Source organism: Xenopus laevis, chromosome 1L (assembly GCF_017654675.1).
Source record: "Xenopus laevis strain J_2021 chromosome 1L, Xenopus_laevis_v10.1, whole genome shotgun sequence".
NCBI lineage: Eukaryota > Metazoa > Chordata > Amphibia > Anura > Pipidae > Xenopus > Xenopus laevis.
The window spans coordinates 196,859,372-196,884,585 of NC_054371.1; the positions used below are offsets into that span (position 1 = coordinate 196,859,372).

The 25,214-nt window shown below is 39.4% G+C and overlaps 1 protein-coding gene across 4 annotated transcripts in view; it reads right to left on the reverse strand.

Moving 5' to 3' along the window:
* The window catches only part of vcan.L (versican L homeolog), an 85,293-nt gene that overhangs the window by 35,442 nt on the left and 24,637 nt on the right, over positions 1 to 25,214 (reverse strand). For all 4 annotated transcript variants that reach the window (XM_018226135.2, XM_018227263.2, XM_041562952.1 and 1 more), the window contains 5 exon segments: positions 21,666 to 22,043; positions 21,381 to 21,555; positions 20,660 to 20,787; positions 13,947 to 14,240; positions 6,594 to 7,973 (listed from right to left, as the gene is read on the reverse strand). In XM_018226135.2, the coding sequence (XP_018081624.1) occupies positions 6,594 to 7,973; positions 13,947 to 14,240; positions 20,660 to 20,787; positions 21,381 to 21,555; positions 21,666 to 22,043 (2,355 nt within the window).

The following is a 25,214-nucleotide window of genomic DNA, read 5'->3' on the forward strand; positions in this document are numbered from 1 at the left end:
GGCAAATTCACTAAGATTCGAAGTTGCGCCAGGCGCAACTTCGCCGCACATCGCCGCACTTCGCCAGGCGTAGTTTCGCCAGCGCTCCGCAAATTCACTGAAAACCGAAGTTGCGCTCAGGGGTAGCGTAAGGTTGCGAAGTTGCGTCCCTATGTAAAGCGAAGTTACGCTAGCGAAGGCTAATTTGCATACGGCGCCAAATTCAAATTGGAGGAATACGTATCAGCACTACAAATGCCTAGAAAACCTTTAAATCATCAAATAAAAATTTTATTTTGCCCTACACATGTGCCCACTGTCTAGGTAAGTTGCCATGAGTCAGGAAATGTAGGGGGGAAGGAGGGGAGGCCCAAAAAATTTTTCGATCTTTTTCAGCCTATCACCCATAATGTAGAAAACACGCCAGCGTTTTTTGGGACTTAGAAAAAATTTTGACTTTTTTTGAAACAATCCCTATCTACTCTATTGCGCTTCGCCAGGTCTGAGGTGGCGAAGGAAGTCTAGCGTAAAAGGTAGCGTTCAGTAGACTGCGCAAGTTAGTGAATTTGCGTAGTTACATCGCTAGCGAAAATTCGCCAGGCGTAAGGGTGCGAAGTAACACTAGCAAAACTACGCCAGCGTTCGTTGAATTTGCGCAGTAACGAAAATGCCAAACGCTAGCGAATTAACGCTAGCGCTCGGCGCTTCGGCGCTTAGTGAATTTGCCCCATAGTTTCTATGAAACCAAAACCAGGCAAAGCATGACAGAATCTACGGTATAACTGTACCTCTGATGTATTCAATAATCAAGCTAATTTAAATTGCCTTTATAAACATCATAGCTGTTTCACTAACATAACTGCTAAATTGCAACATTGCAGTTTCCAGCATGTATTTTTCAGATAAGGGATTTTTATGATCCTGTTTAGAAATAATGTCAAACGTTGTAGAATAATGAACCATAAATGTGCCTAAACACGGATGTGCATTTAAAAAACAAATCATAAAAACTAGGGCTAATCTGGAAAACACAATGGTACATTTTCTTGCAGCTGCATTCGCCCCATCTCTAAAGCTCAGACAGTTTGTTCACAGACTATTCCCACAAGCACGGAATAGATTGCTGGCTTGGACAGAAACACCTGGGTAAGTAGATGTTGCGCATTAAGACATCTGTTTTTTCTTACAGTTATACAACCTGTAAAACAAAATTTGTTGACTACAACCATGTAAGTATGCATGAACTATTTATTATTCCATATATGATGTTGATTGTCATTGTCTGCTACAGCTGCTACATCCACAAACTCAGGTCATTTTCCTTTAAGGATTTGCCCATTAATTTCCATTAAAGGAGAACTAAAGCGCAACTAAAGAAGTAGCTAGAAACGTCGTACATTATGTTTTGGGATTTTAGGTCCTGATCCCCCTATGAGTATTTGCATAGTAATGTGTCTTCAGCAAGCACATGACATTGCTTTCAATAACCTGAACATATTAATTATTAGACTGGCCCAGAAAAACTCCTGGTGGGCCATCCTGCTCACCCGACCATTTTGCCTTGAAGCCTATATTTTGTCATCCATCTTTTCTGTATGAGAACAAAGAAGAGTAATGGAAAGAAGGCTAGGTGATAGCTGTTAAAGAAATGGTAACTAAGCAAAAGAAGAAAAATATGTGCATAGTGGGTCTATGGCCTAAGGTTTTTTTTTGTGGGCCCCAGGCATCCCAGTCCAAGCCAATAAGGGCACACTGGCACATTCGGGGAGATCTCCCCGGCAACAAATCGCCTCTTCTTCGGGGCGACAATCTCCCTGAACTGCCTTCCCCTACCTTCCCGCCAGCTATAATGAAAAATCGGCAGCGGGATGGAACTCACGGTGCTTTGTTTTCCAAAGTCCCCAAAAGTTGCCTCACAAGGAAACTTCGGGGGACTTTAGAAAACGCGCCCGCTGGCGATTTGTCATTATAGCCGTCGGGAAGGCAGTTCGGGGAGATTGTCGCCCTGAAGAAGAGGCGATTTGTCACCGGGGCGACTAACTTCCCCGTGTGCCCTTACCCTAAAGAACCACACAGCAGACAATTAAGAACCCTACTACAATTAAATAATGCACCACTAACAACAAGGCCTTGGTCTTAATTGGCTAGTTTTCTATCTATGCACATGTGCTGCACTTTGGCTCTACCAAAATTCAAGGATATCATATCTTATAACTGTACTGCCCATGTTCCTGTTCTTGCTGATAAAATCCAGTTAATTTGTTTGACATGATCTGTTCTTCCTAAAGCCTATGATGAATATTTGCTTCACATTATCTAAGAACTGCTGTACGTTTTGGGTTGGTTAGTAAAGGAAGCTAATTGTTTATGGTTCCTCAACTTCCTAGTTCTTTCTTAGCTAGAGATGGTTCACAAACTGTTCATAATGTTGTGAGAAAAAAAATTGGATGGCAGAGAACATTTAGGAATGTTAGAAATGTTCTTTCATATAGTAATGGCTTGGATTTAACTATAGCTTGCTTACGAATGTTCCCATGTAATTTCACCTTTCAGGTTAACGTCAATTTAAAGCGTGTTCTTAAAATGAGTACTGTAATGCTTGTACAATAGCATCTAATAAACACGGTTAGCTCTTTAGCAAATCGAGGCATGCGCTAGAATTACAAAGCAAATGGCACTCAGACCCTCCTCTCACAACTGTTTGATTTCAAAGCAAAGCGCACATCTGTATTTCCCTTCCTCAGGGCTAAGGCTTGGGATGTGGAAATTTTCACATAATTGCCTTAACATCATGCAGGTATGTTCAATTACTGAGACATCTCCAACATGACTCAGGCTAACGACTCGTCTTGCCACTAGTTTTGGACGTATGAGAGCTTGGCATCACCAGAAAAGGAAATAAATTCTAACAGCCATTCACTGACAATATGTACTGCCACGTGGATTAAGAAGCTAAAGAAAGGAAGGAATATATACGAGAGACACAGCTATTGTCTATGCTTCTCTTCACAGCTTTTGGAGGCATATAATATGACGATATGCGGGGGGATTACAAAAGTATGCCCCACCAGAAAAATATTTGGAGGGCCCAGGAAGCATAGGGACTCCTGCATACACCCCCCGCCCCTTGTGCGCTCACTGAGGCACGAGCTGTTCAATTTAAAGAAAGCGGCAGGGAGGGGAATTTCAACACTATAGAGGAAATAGACCCTGTGGTCCGGGCCCCCGTTTTCCCCAGAACACCACCCCCCTTGGGTTTGCTTCCTCTATAGTTTCGGTATGGTCTGCAAACCTATGCCATTTGGGACAATAAGAATTACTGTTTGTATAACATCCAGTGCCACTCCTTCCATGAGGCAAGGTGAAACTCTTGCCTCAGGCAGCTGTGTGAGCTCACCAAGTAAGTTTAAGAGTCAAAATTCTGTTTTTGAACTGGAAACTGTTGAGTGCAGAACAGTCTAGTGCAGAAGGTACTATTGCATTCTCATTACTAGCGTTGCAATCCCCATTGGACATTGGAGGGGTCATTGGGATAGCCGCATCAAGCGGCATGGGCCTTTGGGATGCATATGTACAATCCATGGCTGAAATTAAGACAGACATTTTTTCTGTTGACCAATACTGTCTGACATTCCAAATGCCCAATGCCAAGGGATCCAGGAGAAATCTGCAACAACAAAATGCTTATAAATTGCACAAGTGGCAATGGCCTCAGTAATTTACATATTCTGTAAATTTTGTAAACATGGCCTTATAACTCAACTGCGCAAACAAGAACTTTAATGCGGCTGGTCTTGTGGGTCATAAAACACTACAATTTCCCAGCTTGTGGCCTACAGAGGCACTTAACCCTTTGCTTTGAATGAATGACCTCAACTGTATTTGAAATAAAGGTTTAGTGAAATGATTACTTGAAAGTAATGGCCATATATATTTGTCCTGAGTAGACAAAGGACTGAAGAATACTTCAAGTGTGTAATCATTGTATTGGAGACTGTGATGTTTCCTTGGCAACAAGCACAAGACAGAAGGGAATGTGTATGTTTTCTAAGAACTGTATGTAATATGATGGCAACACATCCTTGTATCTAAGGAAGCCTACAACGGCTGGTAGAAAATGGGAGGCCAGCTAAATGAAACTCTTAAATTGTGGGAATGCAGTTGGGTGATCTCATAATAGAGAATTCAGCTTTGTTAGGCACTCTCCTTTCAACAAAGCAGCACAGAGAATTAGTCTATTCAGGCTATTAGATGAAAGTTTTATAAGTTGTAAATCCTAGGCACGATTTCTATTGAGACCTCTTGTTCTGAAAGAGAGTCCATAAAATTCAGCAATGACAAGCTACTAAATACTGGGTAGACACCAAGACTGCATAAGGCATCCCAATAAAACTGAAGCCCCATAAAAGGTTCTCTGCCCAATAAAACGTAATGTTATTATTCTAATGTTCCAATGTCCATATGAAGTAGCTGAGGTTGCAGGGAGTGTTTATATAAGGGCTATATGTTATCCTGAAGTATGCAACTGCTAACGGCAAAGGAGAAAAATATAGAATACAGATGCTCAGAGGTAATGTCAGGAAGCGCTACTTCACTGAAAGGGTAGTGGATGCTTGGAGCAGTGCTGCGCTGGTTAAAATGAAACGAAATGTAACATACTCAGTTTAAGTACAAGAAAAACAGTTGGGGAGCTACTTGGGGTATCCTAAGAGCAACTGGGGGTCATTTACCAACACTGGGCAAATTTGCCCATGGCAACCAATCAAATTGCTGCATTCATTGTTCTACTTGCAGCTGGTTTTAAAAAGCTAATCACTGATTGGTTGCTATAGGTAACTGCCCATGGGCAAATTTGCCCAGTGTTGATAAATGAGGCCCACAGTCTCTTCTCTGCTTAAGGGCTGTGGTTGCCTCGGGCAAAGCATTATGTTCTTCTTTATTAAGCTCAAGTTCTCCTTTAATAACACATGTACATATTTGCTAATGTAAACATATATTATTTATATTAAAGACCATAACTATGAACGTCTTTTCTCTGGAAGCTACAGCCACCATTAAGCCTCTTTTTAACTTCAAAAAAATATTTTTTCCTCCATGAAAACAAATGAAGTTGCTGGCACAGCTATCTACCACCAAAGCAGGTGTGCAAATTCCTTTCTACCCAGACGCAATACGACTGTTCTGTTTTCTTAAGACCCTCTCATGACATCACATTTCTAGCTAATTAAAACTCAATCCCACGTGACAATTGTTAACATTTGCACTCAGATTTCTTTTCACACATTAAATTGACCTTTTTTTCCTATGAGACTGATAGAAGTGGGTTTTTATATTGTGTTATCTCTTTTATGCCTTGGTGTTTATCTATGTAATTGGTGGTTTATAATGCCAGACCTTGTCTTAAATTGTGCACCTGCTGCTAGTGCCTTTTTTGGAAAGTTTATGTCATTTATTACACCTATTAATATTTGCACCTGCATTCATTGCTTGAGATCAAATGCTAAGCTTGTAAATATATATCGGAAAAATACATTCAGAATTGGTTGTTGGCACCTGAAGAGGATTATAAAGTTCCAAAAAAAAACCAAGGCTACAAATCTATGAAATATTGTATGTGATAACCAACAAGATCTTCACCTTCATTAGTGCTGTGAATATAATGCTTTCACTAACAAGCAATATTTACTGCCTGAATCAGCTTCATGAAGACATGGATGGTTGTCAGCCCATTAATGGAGTCTACTTCTAGCAACATGCTACAGGAAATTCTCAAACACTTGTATTACAGTGATATAGGGGGCACATTTACTAAGCTCGAGTGAAGGATTCGAAGTAAAAAAACTTCAAATTTCGAAGTATTTTTTGGGGTACTTCGACCATCGAATAGGCTACTACGACCTTCGACTATGACTTCGACTTTGATTCGAACGATTTGAACTAAAAATCGTTCGACTATTTGACCATTCGATAGTCGAAGTACTGTCTCTTTAAAAAAAACTTTGACTACATACTTCGGCAGTTTAAATCTACCGAGGTACAATGTTAGCCTATGGGGACCTTCACCATCAGTTTTCTAAGGTTTTTTTGATCAAAGAAAAATCGTTCCAATGATCGATTAAAATCCTTCTAATCGAACGATTTTTACTTCAATCGATCGATCGTAGCATTTGCGGTAAATCCTTCGAATTCGATATTCGAATTCAAAGGATTTTACTTTGAGGGTCGAATTCGAGGGTTTATTAACCCTCGATATTCGACCGTTAATAAATGTGCCCCATAATGTCTTGGAAAGTTATTTGCTAAAAAGAAGCAAGAAAGGGTAAGGTTAATTGAAGGAGAATGTATAATGTGGGCATCTGATTTTAGACAGCATCATAGTTTATCCATATTTTGTTGTTTCCCTGATTAAAGATCCAACAGACAAATCTTATTGGAAAAATATTAAACAAAAAAACACAATAGGGTTCCTTGCGTGTGATATGAACTATAGAAAGCTCAAACTCCCTGAAGGTCAGATTAGAGCATAAATGTACATTAAAGAAGAGATTAAAATCATACAATGGGGCAGTTAACTCAATGCCAATCCTCACAGCAAAAAGAAAAATAAAGTGTACCTGTCTCATTGTCACGGAGATGCACAACGATCACATTGATTGATGAACGATTCTGACTTAAATCTGTTTCATGTACATTTGTCTCAGCCTCAGCTGAGGTGTCCTCGCATTCAGGCTTTTGGGTGGGTTCTTTTCCAGAAGTTCCACTTGTCAGGTATTCTGAGTCGATATCTTCCTCCTGTTTGCCTGTCATGTCAGATTCAGTTGTAACTTTTAGGCGAGAAACAGACTCATCGATCACTATTGTTTCTTTGCTGGTTTCCTCCTCAGGTTCCACATCTATGAGATGTGGCTTCTGAGTAGAAATAGAAACAGGTTTTAGTGTTATCTGCTCTACAGATGTCTCTTTATGAGAGATATGTGTTTCGGGAACTTTATCCACTGTATCAGTTGGTTTTGGTTCTTTGCTTGTGGAAGTGGCTTCAGTTACGTCCAATACTGGACTTGTGACTTGTGTTGGACTGTCTGAAGGTGATAACTGGCTTGACTGCAACACACTTTCTTCTTCAACAGCTGCAAAACTGTCCTCAGATTCTATAATTACATCCTCGGTGACAGGCAATGTTGTACTTTCCTGGACTTTATCTGTGGGCTCATCCTCATGAACTGTACTAACTACATGTTTTTCTTTTGTAACTATTGATTCTGAAGAGACAGTTGGCTGGCTCCCTTCTTCAGAGGAATCGAAGCCTGAAGTTACTGCAGGCTGCATAGAGGTGGATGTTTTGTACACTGTAAATACATCCAACTCGGGTTGTGTGCTTGAAGCATCAGAATCTTGTTTTAAACTGCTCACAGTCACAACACTACTTTCAAAGGTTTCCTCAGGTCCTGTTCTTATTTCGGGTAGGCTCGTGATGATGTCTTTATCACTAACAATCTCATGATGTATTATAACCGTTGGGATAATTTCTTCACTTTTGGCTTCCATTGACCCCTTTGGGGGTTGCAAACTTTGATATAAAACCTCTGTCAGTTTTATAGAATTATCAGGTATAGAATATTGTTGCTCCACGGGATAACCTGTTGGGCTTTTAGTGATCTCACTCTCTACACCTATTTTCTCAGTCTGATAAGCAGAAGGTTCTATGACATCTTGGGTACTTTCCAATTTAGAAGCCAAGGTGCCCTCTTCTTGAAATGAAAGAGCGGACGGATCTGTTGGAACTACTGTTTCTTTCTGCTTGGTATCAGGCGTAACACCAGTTTCTGCTTTCAAATGAGAAATGCTTTCTGTTGCAGGTCGTCGTCCATCAGAATAAACAGGCTTTATTGTTACCTTTTCAGGCAATTTTTCAACTGTCTTTATCACACTGGTGGTTGAAGCTTCAGTCGGTAATATCAGTCTAACGGATACAGCTTCAGTTATATTCCTTTTGCCTACAACCAAAAAAAAATGAAAGCAGAAATCCAATTACAACTCTATTGATTGTTGACATTTATTATATTCATGGAAAATGCTACAATAAAATTGTAATGAAGCTGTGGTTTATTATGTTTTTTTCAGTAGCTTGTAAACACTTCTTGCCAAAATATTCTGTTAGGAAAAAAAAGCCATACAACATTCAATGGTTGCTTTATTCTGGGGAGTAAAGTACCAAAACAATGATACTTTTATGCTCCAGTACTTGCTTTTAAACATTAATTTCCTGTTCTTGCAAATTGTCTTAAAATGTGTTGTAAATACTTACAGACCCATTTCATTATTTTCATTTCTAACTTGGTTTCCAACACATTATTATTTAAAGGGGAACTATCTTGAATTGGGAAACTGACTAATTTGATGCACTGCCTACAATTTGCTTTTTATAATATACATTAAAAATTCTTTGTAGGCATTAGGGGTAATCAAACCCATCTGCATTATGACATTCCAGTGCATAAATAAAAAACACACCCATTCTGAGAGTCTAAATGCTGCTCCAGTGAAAATATATGAACTTTCATTGGCCTATAACTCAAGCTCCCCTCTAACACTTTTTGAACTTCATCTGGCATGATGCCAAACACAAATCTATGTCAGCCAGTCAAGGTCTTTCCATACTACAAAACTGGTTGATTTCTATGAAGAGACACTCACCTCAGCAGCCTCCATGTTTGGTCTATTTCTCTTGTCACTTTATATGTAAAGGTGGCCATAGATGTGTAGATCTGCTCGTTTGGAGAGGTCACCAAACGAGCAGATCTTGCCCCAATATGCTCACCTTGAGTGGGCAATATTGACTGATCCAGTTGAGGACCCTAGGGCCCAACGATTGGATAACAGCGCTGAGAATGCAAGCAGTTGGCACGAGGACTACATGAACAAACCAATGAGGTCAGATTTTCATCCAGATATCGGGGAAGCCCATTGAAGGACCCAATTCACTGACCAATAAGCTTCTTATTTGTTCTGTCTGCAGCTTTTATTGGCCTCTGTATCGCCACTTTTACTCTTGCTTTCTTCTCTAGTAGTAAAAAATGCAGTCTATACCCACTACAGATCTCCTGAAAAGATTGGGTTCTGTTTAGGGCATCCAGCTTGGGTTTAACATGCACAAAGAGGGATGCTCTTCTCCATAATAACTTCTCTCTTTATAAAAGAGGTGTTTGAGAATGGTTGCTTATAGCTGAAAATGCTTGATGGGAGTTAAAGGCAAATAAAGAAACATCCCGCTCTCTTAATAATGACAACTACTGATGGCAATAGCTGTGAATGTTGCAGAAGTTAAATGGTGTCCAGAAAAGTTGGGAGATTGAAGCTTACTGAAATTATTAGGTGTAACAAAAAAATTGGAACTAAATGGTAAAACATTTCTATCCCTCCTAATGCCAGTGATGCTTGCCTTTAAGATCAGTTTTTGCTGAGATTTAAATATACACATTAGGGTTTGGATTTGGTTTAGTATTTGCCTAAATCTTTTATGGGGCATTTCACAATTGGTTAAATCCGCAAACAATGGATCTGGTGCATCCCTAGTTGTATGTAATAAGAGAAAAACCTTTCATGGAAAATTTCTCACCTATGTCAATGCTCAAAATCGAACTCCCAGAATCCTCTAATGATGAGGGCTGCTAGGGCATGCTGGAAGATGCAGCTGGCACCCTCTCTGATGGAACGCAGTGGAGCTATAATGAATCCCCCTACCTGTTTATTTTTCTCCCAGGCCTGCTTCACAGAGCTCATCATGAGGGGCTCTGTACATCTGATTTTAATAATAGTAATAAGTGGAAAGAAACCATAAGTCACAAGTTATTCTACTTTCCACCCATACATTTTAACTTGGGGAACTAAAAAGGAAGGGCATGCGAACCTTAAGTAACATTGTGCTTGCACATCTGCTCTAAATAAATCATTGCAGTATAACCCATAACCTGCCTTGTTAAGCAGTCATCCCTTGTGTGTATAATTAATGGGATTTGGAGGATGTTATATGCTCTCCTTTTTGTGAGTTCACATCAAGTCTTCCTATAAACACTAATGGGAACACAGAAGTGTTTGTTTTCATGTATCATGTTTTACCATAAGACCGGGGCTTATTACAGGTTCCATTTTGCTTTGCTGCATGGATTTTGTGCGCTGCAGAAAGCATTTCGCATTTCAGTTTGCCCTATGCATGAAGTAGTTTGCCTTTAATACACTGCAGTGTGCTTTTTATGTGCTATGCTGTGTTCTTTTGAGGGATGCTCCCAACTGTGGTTACAGCCTCCAGCTTTTAGGAGATCCTGTGAAACTGTAATCCAAAGCACCTGGATAGCCTTGAGTTTGGCATCCATCCTGAAACACAAGCCTATGTTGCAACTGTACTCGCTTGTATAAAGTTACACGTTTCATACTACTGAAGTCTAGCTTGCTTAGGTTTTCTTTACATTTCTCATGACTGTGACCCAATTATTTAAATTATTAATCCTAGCTGCAGAATGGTGATGAGCTAAATTGGTGAGTCTTTTTCATTCACTGGGTAGGTCAGGGTTGTGCTAAACCTGCTCACAGCTTTCAGATAATCCTGCTCACACGAAAGTACTTAGTTCTGTGTATATATATATATATATATATATATATATATATATATATATATATATATACACACACAAATATCAGGAACCGGCACACCCATGTAAACAATTTTCACCTTTTTATTTACATCATATTAGGTCCAACATTTCGGTCCTTATTAGGAGAAAAAGGTCCTAACGAGGACCGAAAAGTTTGGACCTAATATGATGTAAATAAAGAGGTAAACATTTTTTACATGGGTGTGCAGGTTCCTGATTCGTGGCTATACATAAATTATAACTGTGCACCCCGGTTACATAGAAAAAGTTTTCCTTGGAGTGCAGATACTCAGTTACTGTATATATATATATATATATATTGGCGTTGTTGGTGTCCGCACTCAATTTTATGCGAAGCAGAGATGCACAATCAATTTGTGTGTTACATATAAATATATATATGCCTATACTGAATAACAATTCCTAGGACCCCTTGACAATCGGTCACTATCTTGTCCATGTGTTGTGACTTGCTGTAGCTATACCTACTATCCTCTACTTTTACCTCCAACGTTTGCTTTCAACTGTTACGACAGCTTTAATTGCATACATTGTTAATTCTACACATAGTATTTAAATTAAAAGCATTATATGCCCAGACTATGATCATTTAACACATATAATTGTAATTTCTGCCCCTATCATTGGCTAGGTTGTGCCAAATCTTCCCGTGACGTGCTCTGGACATTGTTACACTCCGGTATGTCACCTAATCAGTCCTAAAAAGGGACATTTGACTGCAATGTAATAGGGGAAGGGAGGTAAGTTAAAAACCCTCATAGATTTTCATTTAAATAGTCATACCCTCGTCAACATTTGAGATATTTAGCTGACAGACCCCCAGGACTGATCTGTCAGGCATTGTACAGTTTGATTAATACATGCTCAGAGGCAGACCAACCATCCCATGTAGATGTGATTTGCCCAGTCTCTCCAGTTTTCAGTTTTCACAGCAGAGCTACTACTGAGTTTGATCAGGCAACTCACTTATAACAGAGCCTTCATGGACAAACTGCCTCTCAAAGAGGTACATTTGTGGGGGGTCGATTCTAAGTCTAATCTATAATTTACTTGGGGCAAGGATCTGTGTCTGTGTGTGTGAAACTACACCTCCCTGTCCTTAAACAAATCATTAGCTCCTGATGACATATTACCTGCGTCATTTAAAGGCTTAGGAAACATGGAATGTCTTTTTTGCTGTGCGTTCTTATTATCATATAAAAACATGTGACAACACCAAAAACAACACAATCTACATGCGGCCCCCATTGATTATTGCTGGGCGCATTCGCCAGCATCAATGTTCCCTGCAGAGATCCAGATGTGAGTGATGTCACCCACTGATTACAATGCATTAACTTGTAGTGAAAGGGCGTTCCGCCAGCACCAGCCCAATGCTGCAGAAAATGCCCTTGTTCTCAGCGATGCCACAGATGAACAGCCTGGAAAAGGGACATCATTTTTTTTTTTTTCACCCTCCCTTCTATAAAAGCATGTTTCATTTTTTTTAAAAAGACTGGTGCTGGTACTGAAACATTTGTTCTAAAGCTGTTCATGTTTTGGTTTTTTTTTCAAGTTGGAATAGAGTCTTTATGGGAAAATGAGAAACACATGTTTGTATTGGGAGTTTAAAGATCCCTCTAGCTTTAGTGTACATGTGGAGGAAAGATCATGTAGTTTCCTTGTTAAAGCCTCTAACACTTCGGGAGTAGGAGAGAATGACCCAGGCTTGTTGTGTGTCTAAAGGAGCACCCATTTACACTGTATCCGTACCCACTGATACACATAGAGCTTTCCCACCCAAGGGACAACAGCTGGATTCCTTGCAGGAAGTCATTCAGACAATACAAGCTAAAGGGACAGACAGATTCAATAGCAGATATTGTATTTAAAGGGAAAGGTCACTTTTCTGGGAACATCTTTCCCATATTGAGAAAGGTCCTAAGATCTCGCACCCTACAGGTTTAATTTTGTAAATGACCTGTAACATTTCTGCGTCATTATTTGGGTGGAGTTCTGAGTACCGAAGCTCACATGGATCACAGGAGAATTATGAGCATTAATGCCAGGAAACCTACAAACTGAAGGTGGGGGTTTTTATGGCCCCAGCATTTCCAAGGTCTCCATAGATAACTTTAAATGTCATTGTTGATGTATAGTAATCTGGCCCCCAGATATGTGAAGTACAAGGTAACTGGACCACGACATTGAAAATGTTGGACACAATACTGATTTATACCATCACCAGCATGTGCTTTATATAATATATTTGATATGCCTGAATGGCAGCCAATTCTATTACAATTAACACCTAATCCTGAGCCCGATGTTTATCCTGCATGTTTCACTTCACACACATTACATATCAGAGTTTACTATAATAAATACAAAATGTATATAAAAATCAAAGGCTTTTGAATCTATCAAGGAGAATATTTTCCCCGCATTCCGTAGTACCAGTATTGCTAAATACACACTTGCACAATTCAAAGCATTGCACCAAGATCAAAAAGATAAAGTGCAAAGTGCAGTAGGGGTTCCCCATAGACCCTAGACAGATGCAGTGGGATTGAACTCTTTCATCCTACATCTTGCTGGCATGTGTTTGTCTCGGAGATATTTCCACCACCACGTTAATGATGTGCCATGATCTGAACAGCCACATTATTATTATTATTATATGGATTGTACTTTCTTCTTCAGTTTACAAAGGTGTGATGGGGAGGCACATTTATTAAAGGTCGAATTTCGAATTCATGTGAGTTTTTCTATTAAATTCGAATATACTCGAATATCTAAAACTCGAATCGAATACAACTGATTTTGATTAAACCCGACTCGAGTTTTTTTCTCCGTGTCAGGAAGGCTACTAACATTTCCAAATTGGTCCCTGGACCTCTCCCATTGACTTATACATGAACTTGGCAGGTTTTAGGTGGCGAATAGTCAATTCAACTTTGTAAAGGGCCAGAGTATGATAAATCTCGAAATTCTAACTTGAATCTGGATAATTCAAAATTCAAATTTGAGAGTTTTGACCAAAAAAAATTGCAAAAATTAGAATTTTCATTTCGACCCTTAATAAATCTGCCCCTAGCTTAATGTGTGTGTGTGTGTGTGTGTGTGTGTGTGTGTGTGTGTGTGTGTGTGTGTGTGTATATATATATATATATATATATATATATATATATATATATATATATATATATATATATATATATATATATATATATATATATATATATGGCTTGTTCTGAATATGAGATTATTTGAAGAATAAAGAGCAATGCATAAGGATGCATATTAGTGTGTACTCACCTTGGATACAATAGGCATCATATCTCTCCTGTGAATGAGGGAAATAAGTCTGGTTACTGTAGCGGTATTTCGTCCGAACTCCAAGCAAACCTCCTCCACACTGGGGTCGGGCCACAGATACTGGGTAGCGAACGCTTCCATCAGCCAGCCAACCATAATCACACTGGTCAAATCCCTTTCTCCACGCGGCATACATATCCCCCACGGTGGCAAGAGCTGCATTCTTCTTCTCGCACTCCTGCTTGGCTTCTTCAAAGGTGAACTTATTCTTAACAGTCGTGTGGAACAGGTCGCCTGCAAGCAATTCAGAAGAACGATCAATAATATATTCATTAGTAGAAGAGTTATGTTATTGTGTGTTTTATTTCTATGTTTGCACCTTTGCTGCCTCCCCTATTAATATGATTAATGGTATAATCCTGATGACTATAACCTACAAGTCTAGAAGTACAAACAAGAAACATGGAAATGCTGAGGATGCTGAGCAATACTTGTATATATTTTGCTCTGGGTTCCCAATGTTACAGGGGCCCATTGGGAGAAATGTAGAAAAGAAATGGCATATTGTGTAGCAACTGTTACATGTTTTTCAGCCTATACATTAGTGATGTGATGTCCCATGTGCAACCCTCCTGTTGTTAGTGATCTGGATCTCCTAGTATCCCACGTCTTTAGAATGATAAATTCTTTAATAGCGCTGCCTAATATAACTGTATATATAAAAAATGGCTGGAACAGCAACACGATGGGTTTTCCTTGGCAACCCCGGCATCTCATTTTTCTTAGAAATCTAAAAGTCTTGCAGTAGGGAAAAAGGAAAGAGAGACATTGCCCCGCATGGCCACAGCCTTTAATCACTGAAATAACTGCTGCTTTGGAACTCTGTGCAAAGCCACAAACCCTCACTCAAACCCACAGAAAAACCAACAGTGGGATCTTGGGAATTCCCTCCAGGGGCTGAGAGCCATTACATTTTGTGCCCAGATAAATGCACACAACCTCTGCTTCTCTCGTTGTTTCTGAACTACAGTTCCCTTACTTCTTGGTCGTCTCAGGTGGTAGTCATATTACCTCTGCCATCCCTGCTAATGTTATTAATTGAGAAGTACCATGTGTGATGCACAATACAATATAAAGTTTCATTACTGAACCAGCAAGTGTATTTTTTTAGTTGTAATATTGGTGTGTAAGGAGCCATCTCAGGTCATTTTGGCTAATCATGTGCATTAAGAAAGAGCCAGCACTTTAGGATGGAATTGCTTTCTGGCAGGCTGTTGTTTCTCCTACTCAATGTAACTGAATGTGTTGCAGTGGGACCTGGATTTTACTATTGAGTGCTGTTCTTAGATCTACCAGGCAGCTGTTATCTTGTATTAGGCTAAGGCCACACTAGGCGATAGCGCCGCGATTTGACTCGCGGCGACTTTTTGCCGCGACTTTTAAGCCGCAATCGCTGGGGAAACTTTTGCGCTGGCGTCTATGGGGAATCGCGAAAAATCGCCAGCGTAAAAACACACGCGGCGATCTTTTTTCTATTGTCGCTCGAAATCGCCTAGCGAGGCAATTTCGAGCGACAGTAGAGAAAAGATCGCCGCGTGTGTTTTTACGCTGGCGATTTTTCGCGATTCCCCATAGACGCCAGCGCAAAAGTTTCCCCAGCGATTGCGGCTTAAAAGTCGCGGCAAAAAGTCGCCGCGAGTCAAATCGTGGCGCTATCGCCTAGTGTGGCCTTAGCCTTAGGGAGCTGCTATTTGGTTACCTTCCCATTGTTCTGCTGTTAGGCTACTTGGAGGGGGGGTGATATCACTCCAACTTGCAGTACAGCTTTGACTGAAGTTTATCAGAGCAGAAGTCACATGACTGGGGGCAGCTGGGAAACTGAAATTATGTCTAGCCCATTGTCAGATGTCAAAATTAAATATAAAAAAATCTGTTTGCTCTTTTGAGAAATGGATTTCAGTGCAGAATTCTGCTGGAGCAGCACTATTAACTGATGTGTTTTGAAAAAAACATTTATTTCCCATGACAGTATCCCTTTAACTATCTTTAGCAGTAGCGACATTGCAGGTGCGTTTTGACCACCACTGTTATCCATGGAGGGCAGCAGTGATCAAAATGTTTGTGTACCACATTCCACTATTGAACTTGGCTTTTGTCTTTTTGAACCCAAATTAACTATGTAATTAATAGCTGTGTAAAAACTAAAAACATGTCCTTGTATTTTCATGCAATGGAAGTGACATCACTTTGGGGTATAATGCAGGAGCATAATAATAATTATTACCCCAAATATCAGAGCCCCTTCCGTCCAGTTTGCTCTGGGGCTCTCTGTACATACAAAGCAAAGACCTATGTAATATGGGAACACGTTGGTCAAGTTGATCTCCAGTAGGAGAAATATGCATTTTTATACATAAGATTAGTCTCCTACTATCCCTGTCAAAATTATTCCATTTTCTTCAGTAATTGGGACCGGCATTTTTTAGGGTCCACTGAGTCCCAATCATTTCCAATAAAAACTATGTTGCGGCTCCCAGTTCCACATTTCATATTACTTCCAGAATGCAATGTGGTTGAGGAGCCTGGGGCTCCTTATAGCATAGTGCCCCTATTGTTTTATTTCTCATTATTTAGGCGTAAGCATGGAAACGACAGATATCATACCGTCTATAGGGCTATGCTACTGTAGCCATCTTCTATTTTAAATTTCATGTGAGCAAGCAGGGCATTTTCTGTACCACATTACTCTAGCAGGATAGTGAAAAGTACATGTGATAGATGTTGTCTTTAAGATTACGTTTTAATAGTAAACATGTCTTCTGCTGCTCAGTGGTACCAGCCTAAAGAAAGACACTACATGCCATGGTTTTTTTTTGCTCTACTATCATCGGCACCTGCCCTGTTATATGAAAAAAATTCTGTCCTGCAACCACTATGTTAAGACATTGATAAAGGTACTCTCTTAATCAAAGAAATATGAAGGGTGTATCTGAAATGATTCCATGCGTTCTTTGGTACATTGTGATGTCACCCCTATCTCTGTAATACATAATAGAAGGGGTATGCTGAGTGTATGCCGGGTGTTTTCATAGCTGCAGCTAAAGTGAGAAAATTCTCACCAAAATCATCACGGCAAACGAAGGCATTAAACAGAAACCCATGTTATAACCCTGTCACTGAAAAAAAAAAGTGAAAATGGAAACCATGACAGTGTTTATGTTACATACAGACAATAATGCCGTGTGTGTGTGTTACCTTTGGCAGCCTTCTCCAAAAAATAAAACCTGGATGGAGTAAGCAGTATGAGATTGCTGGGATTTTCCTGTTCTGTGTATTTGCACTTTAGCATAGAAAGAAAAACACCTGACTATTTAAGGTTCCTTTTTATGGCTGTTAAATACCACAGGCTAGACTTATGAGCCAGGCTTTCTTTTCCAGACAAAGGCTGATTCAAAATCTTCTCCGTGGAAAGTCGTAGATACTCTCTTATTAGCTTGTCAAATTGCACGCGCTTGGAGATCAATTCCGCCTTCATATTTCCTGATTAATATTTCCCACCTGTCACAGCAGTCCGCTTTATTGACGCCAAATCACGACTGCGGTTTATGACGTAAAATAAATATTGCTAAGGTTTACAAAAGGCAGAACTGGAAAATAATAACTATCCACTATTTTTTTCCTTTGACGTACTGTATATGTTTAGATTTGTTTCCATCTCTGACAACAAATGCGAATACAGTTTGACTTCAGCGTGCCGTAAGAACCGAACTATGTGCTGTGATGCCAATGTAATCACACCAGGCCCAGAATATTATTAAAGGGACATAAAGTTATGGGACCTGAATGCTCGGGACCTGGGGTTTTCCAGATAATAGATCTTTATGTAATGTAATTTACTAGAGAAGAAGGACTGCTCCTGTTTAATTCTATATGACCTCAGCAGCTTTTTGGTGGTGTATCTTTGTAAAGAAATGGGACTTGTTATCCAGAATGCTCGGAACCTGGTGTTTTCTGGATAACGAATCTTTGGCCAATTTGGATCCCCAAACCTTAAAGGGAAACTATCATTGGAAAACATGTTTTTTTCAAAACACATCAGTTAATAGTGCTAATCCAGCAGAATTCTGCACTGAAATCCAATTCTCAAAAGAGCAAACAGATTTTTTATATTCAATTTTGAAATCTGACATGGGGCTAGACATTTTGTCAATTTCCCAACTGCCCCTGGTCATGTGACTTGTGCCTGCACTTTAGGAGAGAAATGCTTTCTGGCAGGCTGCTGTTTTTCCTTCTCAATGTAACTGAATGTGTCTTAGTGAGACATGGGTTTTTACTATTGAGTGTTGTTCTTAGATCTACCAGACAGCTATTATCTTGTGTTAGGGAGCTGTTATCTGGTTACCTTCCCATCGTTCTTTTGTTTGGCTGCTGGGGGGGGGAGGGAGGGGGTGATATCACTCCAAATTGCAGTACAGCAGTAAAGAGTGATTGAAGCTTATCAGAGCACAAGTCACATGACTTGCGGCAGCTGGGAAATTGACAATATGTCTATTCAAATTTGAATATAAAAAAATCTGTTTGCCCTTTCATTTTTCCCATGACAGTATCCCTTTAAGTCCTGGAATATCATGTAAACATTAAATAAACTCAATAGGCTGGTTTTCCTCCCAACAGGGATTAATTATATCTCAGATTGGATCAAGTACAAGGAACTGCTTTATTTTTACAGAGAGCATTTTTAAAAATGTGGTTTATTTGGATAACATGAATTCCATAATTCAAAGCTTTCTTGATAACAAATGTCTGTATAATGGATCCCATACCTGTATTAGTAGCAAATTTTTGAGAGCCTCTATGGCAAACCACCTTTTTGCAGCCGGCGGGAGGGTAAATACTAATGCCTTATGCCCACAAGGGGTAAAGCATTATAAGCTAATGCATCTTCTCAATCATCTAATTGCCCACTTTGATTCTGTACCCACAACAGAAAACCCAATAATAATATATTTTTCTGTATTCAGAGTTGGTGTGTCAGTTACTTTAGCTAACGACCCACAGGGCACGATTAGATCAGTTAACACATGTAACTGTTTGGTGGACTTCATAAAAGTGCAATGTAGGCCACTCATATTTCTAATTTCTCACTGGTTCAGAGAATAGTGAACAGAGATGTGGAATGATACCAATGATGCCCAACATGAAGCCTTGAACCTCACGGGTATAATGAAATAATGGTGCACATAAGCAGCAATGAAATGTCAAGTCTAACAACGAAACCATCACCCACTCTGTACTCCTGATACAACTGCAGTGAATTATTCAGTATAATGTGACAGTTAAGTAAAAAACCTAACTGTCTATATAAAAGCAGATCTGTCATAAGCAGTATAAAACATGACTTTAAGGCTTTTTTGTTCCCTTGCCAGAATTTCCAGACTCATGTTATGTTACAATGGATATTAGATAGACTTGTAAGCTTTCAGACTTCACATACACTCCAGCATTTAATTGCTGTTTCCCTGAAGACTTTGTTATTTCCATTATTGCTTTTATATAAAATATAGCTATAAAATTTCACTTAACCTCCACTTTGCTTGAGTTTAGAAATAGTGTGCCCCGAGCATTATTTATTGTACTAATCATCCCAAGGGTGCCAGAAAGTGTTAAGCAAATAATGTGTTACATTTAAATGTACAGCTCAGAAAGCTTAGAATAGAATAGAATCATGTCCAGAAAAGTAAAGCAAGTAGGGTTTGGAGAGACTTATGTGTAGCATCTGCCCCAGCCAACCCCTTAACAGACAGATCAAACACACACACCCCAGGCACAAACACACAATACAATCACATTTGCATAGGCAATTGCAACAAACCAAAATATCCCTGAAACAACTATTCTGCTTCCAAATAATGCTTTGATTCAGGGCTGTCCAACTAGGGGACCAAAGGCTGTTTGTGTCCCTCCAAGGCTTTTTAAAGCCCCTTGTCTGCACAGGAACTCCATGGAGTTCCTTATTTGAATATAATCTGACACTGAGCATGTATAATGAAACATTATCATCCCACTACATGTAAAACTTTGCTCAGCATTGCTTTAATTGCAACCTTGCTCACCACTTAACCATAGGTTGGACTAACTGGCCACAAACATGCCCATCAAAAGGCAGCCAATCGAGCAAAGTAGAGACTCCAACAATCCTTACATTTTCTCACTGCCTCAACAATCCCACAAGACTGCTCGTTGCCCCTTAACATAACATCCAGAGTATTTTAACGCACACACTAACATTTAAAGATAAAGGCATAGACACAATAAAATATTACAAATGCATTGGCTGTGAGTGTTGCTGTATTTGCAGTGAATTTGCAGGAGTATTAAAAGGATGTATAGTTTCTTTCTGTTACAGTCTGATCTATATTTTTATTAAATTGCTTTCTAAATTAACTAGCAAGGTAGCCACAAAGTGACTAGCATAACAGAATTTAGTAAATTCGTCAGGTGCATGGGTACATCCATTGCAATCCCAAAGAGATCAACCCAATACAAGAAAGATTTGGTTAGCCAAAGCCCCTGACAAAGGACGCCGTTATAAATAAAAACTATAAATTGAGAAATACTGGACACATTTCTAGCCACCTGGCCCTTTGCCTAATTGCTGCAACAACTTCTCATTAATCTGAAGCCTACAAAGCAAACGACTTTAGGAAACTCACCTTCCAGTTCATCCACAAAGCAGTACACATCATATTTCTCTAAAGCAGGGCGTCTTCCATAGGTGCGAATCCCTTCCTTTCCCATTTTATCACCATGGCAGCCAGCTCTAGGTGAGCGGATTGGATATCTGACAGAAATGAAAGAAGAAATGTTCAATCCCGTCCATACTACAGAATGCCTTATAATGTTGCTTATGGTTTTTAACTATAATTAGAAGCAGAAGGTGTACATGCTAAACATGATAACCCACAGCATCTTACAAAAGATTCTATCAGTAGCCCAACATTGGAGTCTTGAAGCCTGAGGTCTTAGGCTTGATTTCAATTAGGGCAAAGAGTATGTGTATATGTTACTCCTATGCTATCAGTTTCCTCTCACACTCAGATTAACTGGCCCCTGATAAAATCAACCCTAGTGTGTGTGATAGGAACTTTTTGTTATAAGCTCATGGGACTCGTGTATGCTATGGGCATAAAGAGCTGCATAACATGATGGTGCTATATAAATATAATAATAATTCTTATTCTTATCTATTTAAAATCCTAGGCCTTCAGCATTAACAACTGATTCTGTGTTAGAATTGTCAAGACAATGATGCTTGGCATGTGAACAAACAAATTACGTTTATAATTCTGCAATCCTATTCCATTTGTGTAATAACTTACAGACAAAAAAAAAAGAAGAAAGCTTCAGAATAATTTATAATTTATACAATCTTACCTAACAGTCTGGTCAGAAAGCCATCCAGCATCACATTGCTCAAAACCATCTTCATAGGCTGCTTTCAGTTGTCCTGGAGTAGCAATTTGGGCACCGCTGTCTATACAAGCTTTCTGAGCAGCCTCAAAGTCCAAAGAGTACTTGTCTGTAGAGGCTCGGTAGTGAAACACGACTCCTGAATAATCATACGGACATTTTATTAAAACATATCTGTTTGTTTGTTTTTTTTAATTAATAGTATTTGTCTGCTTAAAAAAAATAAGAAAAGTCTCAAATAAACCTTACCTGAAACATCCAAAGAAACGGTGTCTTGGGTATCTTCAATCCCAAACAAGACCTCACATCGGTAAACACCAGCATCACTGGCACGTAGCTTAACTATTGTTAAAGATGCATCTCCGATGTCTTCAGGATGACTCGGCACAGACACTCTGCCTCTATAATGTTGTCCGATTTTGATACTTCCACTTTGGGCCACCAAAACTGTGGTTTCCTTTGGGTCCTTTCCATCTCTGCTCTGGACAATCTTGGTCCATTTGATTCGCAGGAACTCATTTGTAATATTGTAGCTGGGTGGCAATGTTGGTATGGTTGAAAAAAAACATGGCAGATTCACTCTTCCAGATAATGAACCCTTCACTGGAGAACTTTTTTCCAATTTAACTAGAGAAAGGGGGAAAAAAATACTGATTATTTCAGAGTTGATGATTTAGCATGTATACAACATAACTACACGGGGCAGTGCAGTTGCAGATTAATCAAGGGTTTTGCAAATTGGGAAAGACTAGATGATGCCACTGCATAGCAAGAGCACCCATTAAACACTAATATCAGATTAGGGTTGCACAACTCCGGGTACTGAGGGCAGATAAAAGTTGCAGGGGTGAATCAGAGAATCTATCATGCCCTGTAGGAGAACAGTGAAATGTAGGTTTCATCAAGTTTCTAGTTCTTATTGCCCACTACAATAACTAGCTGTGTGTTCAGCTTTGGGAATCTTCTTGCGGTAACTTTCACCAGGAAAAGTCACAGTGTTCAAAACACCCTCAAAGTCCTATCAAGTATCACAGAGTTAGTGTGACCGTCAAGCGTTTCGAGACGCCCATCTGCTTTCATGCTGCGAGGGCAGAAAGTCACTCAGTGCAGTGGTCCATGCTTGTAAGCAACCTAATTGTTCTAGTGCAAGGACCTGGAAACTACACTTGTCTTCCCCCCACACACCCTGCAGTTACAAAGCAGACATGCAAACTGATTGCATTTAGTGCAGTCCTGCTAAACACATTTTTAGAAACACTACTGGTACTACAGGTATAGGATCTGTTATCCAGAATGCTCGGGACCTGGGGCTTTCCAGATAAGGGGTCTTTCCATTATTTGGATCTTCAAGTCTTAAATCTGCTAAAAAAATAATGTAAACATTAAATAAGCCCAATTCACTGGTTATGCTTCCAATAAGGATTAATTATATCTTAGTTGGGATCAAGTACAAGCTACTGTTTTCTTATTACAGAGAAAAAGGAAATCATTTTTAAAAATTTGGATTATTTCATTATAATACACAAAAGCCATGAATATCCTGTAAATTATATCCTTATAAACGGTGAGTTCTGATGTCATCAGTTATAAACGGTGAGTTCTGATGTCATTTCTGTCACATGACTCACTGAAATTTGTGTATTATAATAAATAAAGTACCCCCAGTTGTAAAATATGAGGATATTAGAAGTTACCTCAGAGTTCCATGACCTGTATAAAAACACTCGGCCTTCGGCCTCGTGTTTTTATATGGTCATGAAACTCCTCGGTAACTTATAATATCTTTATATTTTACAAGAGGGGGTACTTTATTCACTATATAATGGAGTCTTTGGGGCAAATTCACTAACAGGCGAAAATTTGCCAGCGATGGCTTTGCGCACATCGCAACACTTCGCCAGGTGTAAATTCGCCTGGACAACGCTAATTCACGAAGATCCGAAGTTGCGCACAGGATACCGAATGCTGGCGAAGTGCCGAAATGACGTCACGCTGGCGAATTTTCGCCAGCGTTAGTCACTTCGCCCATTAGTGAATCTCCCCTATGGGAGATGATCTTTCCATAATTCGGAGCTTTCTGGATAACGGGTTTCCGGATAAGGGATCCCATACCTGTACTACTAATCTGGTAATTTTAAACGGATTATGTCATGATTTTTATGGTGTCGTTTCTAAATTAAATTTCTAAAATAATTTTAAAATAATTTACCATGTAAAATTTCATTCCTGAACCGACAAGTGTATTTTTTAGTTGTAATATTGGTGTGTAGACAGCCATCTCAGGTCATTTTGCCTGGTCATATGCTTTCAGAAAGAGGGAGTAATATCACTCCAACTTGCTGCACAGCAGTAAAGAGTGACTGAAGTTTATCAGAGCACAAGTCACATGACTGGGGGCACCTAGGAAACTGACAATATGTATAGCCCCATTTCAGATTTCTAAATTAAATATAAAAAAATCTGTTTACTCTTTTTAAAAACGGATTTCAATGCTGAAGTCTGCTGGAGCAGCACTATCTTTTTTTAAAAAAAAAAAAAAAACAAGTTTTCCCATTTCAGCATCCCTTTAATCTTCAAATCTTAATGTACCTTAAAAGTAGCAAAAACAATAAAAGATCATGGACAGAGGGGCACTACTCATTGAAATGATCTGTAGTGTCTGTTGAGTCATAAAAGACAAAAAGGTTCAGACAGACTCAATCCATGGGTTAAGTGTTAGCGATAAGGTATTCTTCCACAAAGAGTTAAATCGTGTGGTTACATAAAATAAGAAAAATATCTCACATTTACAGTACGAAATAACAAATATTCAGAGCAAGACAATGTGCAGATCTGTTTTCAACACTATTGGGAGTAAGTGTAAAAAGCAAGATAGGCAAACAAACAACATAAAGTGAACAAGATCACATATGTCCAATCCACTACAGACCCCTCTAGCCCAATTAAAGGGCACATATAATAAAAGGTAAAGCGTGGTAACAATATTGCATTAAACCTTCTATCAGAAACTGCTTTAGACTACTGCAGCACCCATGCGGATAAAGATGTATGTTCATACAAAGACTTATTCTATCCAGTAACATCTGCACACAATTGTAATAAACATCTGCACTGTGCAGCCTGGCCAAAATGCACAGCCTAAAAAAGAGCAAGAGTACAAATGTACAAATCCAATGTGCTTTATCGTGTTACATGGGTGGCCCTTGGGGTGTCAGATTTAGATGTGCTCTGTGTTTGCATTGCATTTGTATGTCTGTGTGCAAGTCCAAGGTATACTGGGCTGCTATTAATGTCAGTCTAACACATCGGTGCAGAAATCCTACCCACTAGACAACTGAGTTTACAAAGACTATCAAACAAACTACGTTTTTGTATATACTTTCCCTTTAATGTTACAGTTCCTTAAACTTCCTGAACTCTCCCACGTTCAAACAATCACCTTCTCTGCTAGGAATCAACGAGAAACTGCAGGGCATTAAACAACTACAAATGTTATACAAATGGTGTGTGGTCCTCAATAAAGGGTGATAAAACAGGAGGCACAATTTTCTGGTAAATATAAAGCTTTCTTGAGTAATTGATTATTTTAAAAAAAAATAGTGGTTATAGGCCATAAAGGGAAGCCTCCACAGTCCACACATATTAAGAGTTAAGGTGGCCATACACGGGCAGATAAAACTGCCGATATCGGTCGTTTGGACCGATTTGACAGCTTATCTGCCCGTGTATGGGGGCTTCCGACGGGTCTTCCCGATCGATATCTGGCCACGATATCGATCGGGAAGGTTGGATTTTTAC